General features: G+C 43.6%; 1 protein-coding gene across 7 annotated transcripts in view; it reads right to left on the bottom strand.

Annotated features, from left to right (window-relative positions):
• The window catches only part of TANC2 (tetratricopeptide repeat, ankyrin repeat and coiled-coil containing 2), an 848,255-nt gene that overhangs the window by 202,229 nt on the left and 642,369 nt on the right, over window positions 1-3,657 (bottom strand). For all 7 annotated transcript variants that reach the window (XM_019523590.1, XM_019523591.1, XM_019523592.1 and 4 more), the window contains 2 exons: window positions 2,812-3,093; window positions 968-1,101 (listed from right to left, as the gene is read on the bottom strand). In XM_019523590.1, the coding sequence (XP_019379135.1) occupies window positions 968-1,101; window positions 2,812-3,093 (416 nt within the window). The remainder of the gene's footprint in view (window positions 1-967; window positions 1,102-2,811; window positions 3,094-3,657) is intronic.

Raw genomic sequence — 3,657 nt, 5'->3', positions numbered from 1 at the left:
CCCCGCAGGGAGTGAGCACAGTGGTGATGGTGCACAGACCAGGCTGCTAGAGGGGTAGAGGGGAGACTAATTTTCCTCCCTGCCCCCCTCTGCCTCAGGTGCCATGGTGCCCACTGCTGCAGCAGCAAGGGAGGAGTTCCCAGCAGACCTAGCTCAGGTCCCTGCCGGTGGCAGAGGGAGGGGGAAATTAAACTCTGCTCTGGCCAGACCTCTGCCCTCACCTGTCCCTGCTCGGGCTGGGGAGCAGAGGGCCCAGTCCAGAGAGCATGCTGGGAAGCTGGGGGAGTCTGATTTAAGTTAAACCAGGAAGGGGTCTGGGACAGACATTGCATAAACCAGTTTGAGCCAAATTAGTTAAGTGTGATACTACATTCAACCAGGTTTATCTCAAACTGGTTTCAGCCATTTTGAAACTGGTTTATGTGCAGTGAATGTCTGTTCTGTTAGTTTCTACTCACTTAAACCAGTTTATGTGTAATGTCTGTCCCTAGCCCTACTGTGGAGGGCAGGATCAGAATCAGAACCCAAGGCAACATTCAACTTGGTTAGCCACATACTTCTGACTTGTTGCCCTCTTCCTGGCCCCACACATCTTCCCCATCTGGCTGCCCAGTGACACTGCATCCATTCAAGAAAGAAAATTTACAACAGTAATGCTGTTTATCAGGACATACATATAGTCTTAAAGATGCTGATTATGCTATGAAAGATGAATCCTCAGAGCTGTTGATATTATATGAATTTTACTCTAAATATATCATCATTTTCTTAGGATAGTAAAGTTGTCTGATGCTTCCATTTTGGATGGTTTCCCTGTGTGCTGTCTGGTTAGCACTTGCACACCCTCTTTGTATGTCAATATTCACATTTTGTGCTACACAGTCAGATAACTGCAGTGATGAGACAGGACACCGACTCACAGACCCCGCTGTGTACAGAAAATGGCACCATGAAAATCCTTTAATACCTGTGAGGCCAGTCTCCGCATGGCCTCTTCTTGACGTCTGCGCATTTCAGGAGTTCCAGGGCAGCTTCCACTGGTGATTGAGGAGTGAGCAGATGGTGGCTGTGTTAGGGGGAGCTCTCTGTTTGCATCCACATCTGTATTAAACAATGAAGGTAACACATTACTACAGGACAGCTGTAAGGCAAAATTGTACAACCTCTGTGGTAGGTATCGGTTTGGAATCCATTTAAGCTGGTTACCATGTTTTCTATATCAGACAAAGATCTAGATTGAGTGTGGGGCTGTGATTCAGGGTCACCCACAAAAAAAAACACTACTGAAGAAATTGCGTCAGGACCAGTTGCAGGACGACTGCAGAGAAAACGATCTAAATGAAGTGTTTTTGATTTTTTTTAATAATAAAGAAAAGATTTTGTATTTTGCAATGCTTAATCATTGTTCTCTCTCTCTTTGCTCTTAAGTGTATTCTAGTAGCAGCAGGTCCTGCCAGGGTTGGCTTTACAATTTGAGAATTTTCCTGAGTCCTCTAATGTATGCTTCAGTTCAGCTTTAAGTCAAAATGGTAATAATGATCATTTTTTATGTCTGTAGAACCATTAAGAATAGCATCCATTACCTAAATAATTAATAGTTAAGTTTATTTACCAAGTAATACATTTACAGCATTGTTTTTGAACCCATGAACCCGCCTTCACCCTTTCTATCAGCCTGGTGGAGACAAAAACAAACAGTTACTGAGGCTATTTGTTTCAGCTCACTAATACTGATCATATGCTTGTTATAATACTCTGGGTCACCTGACTGATACTTCAGTTAATAAACATATTAAAGGGGTTTGTCTTCTGAACATGCAAAAATAAAGATGGACATAAGGTTTATTTTTTCCAAAACAAACCTATTTTCCATTTTTAGGAGCTCAGGTCCCCTTATTGGGCAAATAACCATAGTCAAAATTTTTGATTCTCTCTCAGAGCTGAATATCCAGAATTAAAAACTCAGACTCTTTACAGTTTGCTGCTACTTCATTGAAATGCTAGGGTAAGATGTGAAGGCTGCGGCTAATTAAATTGACCAGGAAGCCATCATCTGTGATTTGCAAGCGAGAAATATGAAATATTTTACCTCTGGGCCTCTGCCAAGTGCAAAGTTTTTAGGAACAGCTAAACAATAGCCATTGTAATCTCCCTCACAATCTCTTCAAACAGATTGGAAGGAACTTAATGCAGGTTTGCTGCAGGCTTTCAGTTACCATAAAACCGAGTCCTGCCTTTAATTATTCATCATACTTGGATTAGAACAGGTTAGTCTAGCAAACAGCATTTGTTCAACAGGCTTAACCACAGTTTCAGTAAGGCAGAATGACAGATCCTTACGTACTTAGGATCTGACCTTCATTGATTCCAGCATCCAGCATTTTAGTGTCACTGGGTCATTTTAAACTGATGCTGGATTTTACCTGCAAGGGCACTGAAATCTAGAGGAGGGTGAATCAATTTGTCTTAGTGAACAAGAAGTAGGGCACATGCAGTTGTGAGGACTGATGCAGTGTGATGACCATTCTGTGAGCTCCTATGCCATAAAAGATGGAGACAGGTCATTTGGAAGGGAAGGAATAGGCAACAGGGGCAGCAGAGATATGTGCTATTGGAAGGAAATGGGGAATAAGAGATTAGGGGGGCCTGGAACAAGAACAGCAAATATATCACTGCCAGGGGATGTCCATCATGATCAAAGGTTTGGCAACAATGTTTGTACTGGTCTATTAGGTGAGGGAGGCAGCAGGATCCTTCTATAAAGGATAGATGTAAGAGGATCGGGAGAGCTCTCAACATGTTAATACTTACGTTTTGGGGAGGCATGTGGACTATCAGAGGCAATCTGTCTCATGCGTGTGCCATGGCAGCTCAGCGCAACCAATCTGGAGATGATAGCTGTTTTACCAAAACCAATGTTCCCAACAATGACCACACCTCTGTTCACATTGGCGTTGGAACTCTGCAACTGCGCGTCGATCTCGTGGAACACCCAGTCCCGGCCAACAAACACTGACTCTGTGGTGATACTGGGCACCTCAAAGAGCAGTGGCTTCAAAGAGATGTCAGGAGGTCTATAAGGTGCAAAGCGTACTGTAAAGGGGGGACACAAGGAAAGAAGAGAGAATTAAGAGATGAATGGGAGTAAAGCCATGGTTACAAAATTACTTATTAAAATCTCTTAGAAGGCCAGAGTGTTCATGCTGAAAAGAGTTTTCAGTGACGATTAACAGGCCTGCATTTTTTTTCTCAGAGGCCTGTTATTAATAAAACAGTATATTTTTGCTTACAACACACCCCCGAGTACAACAAGCACCTTGTTTTTTAGAAGGTAGAAAAAAAGATTTTTTCAGAGTTGCGGATGACTGACATAGAATAAGTCCTTCAGGAAACAAAAAGGCCACTTCCAGATGAGTGTGGACATTTGGTTCCCCAGGGACAAGTAGCGGTGGTGCACCTTGTGCTGCAGCCACTTGTCCCCGGGGAATGCCCATGCCGCCCACACTCTGGCATGCAGCACGTTACTCCGGGGGCAGTAGAGGAGGCTGGGGCCAGCACTGATCACAGAATAAATAACTAAGAGTTTGATGCAGCTATGAAAAAGGTAAATGTGATAGGGCTGTGCGCAAAGCTTCGGTCCCTGATTCATTCGGCGGA

Source organism: Gavialis gangeticus, unplaced genomic scaffold (assembly GCF_001723915.1).
Source record: "Gavialis gangeticus isolate Ggan-Ray unplaced genomic scaffold, GavGan_comp1, whole genome shotgun sequence".
Classification (NCBI taxonomy): domain Eukaryota; kingdom Metazoa; phylum Chordata; order Crocodylia; family Gavialidae; genus Gavialis; species Gavialis gangeticus.
This window is presented reverse-complemented; position numbering and strand designations above follow the sequence as displayed.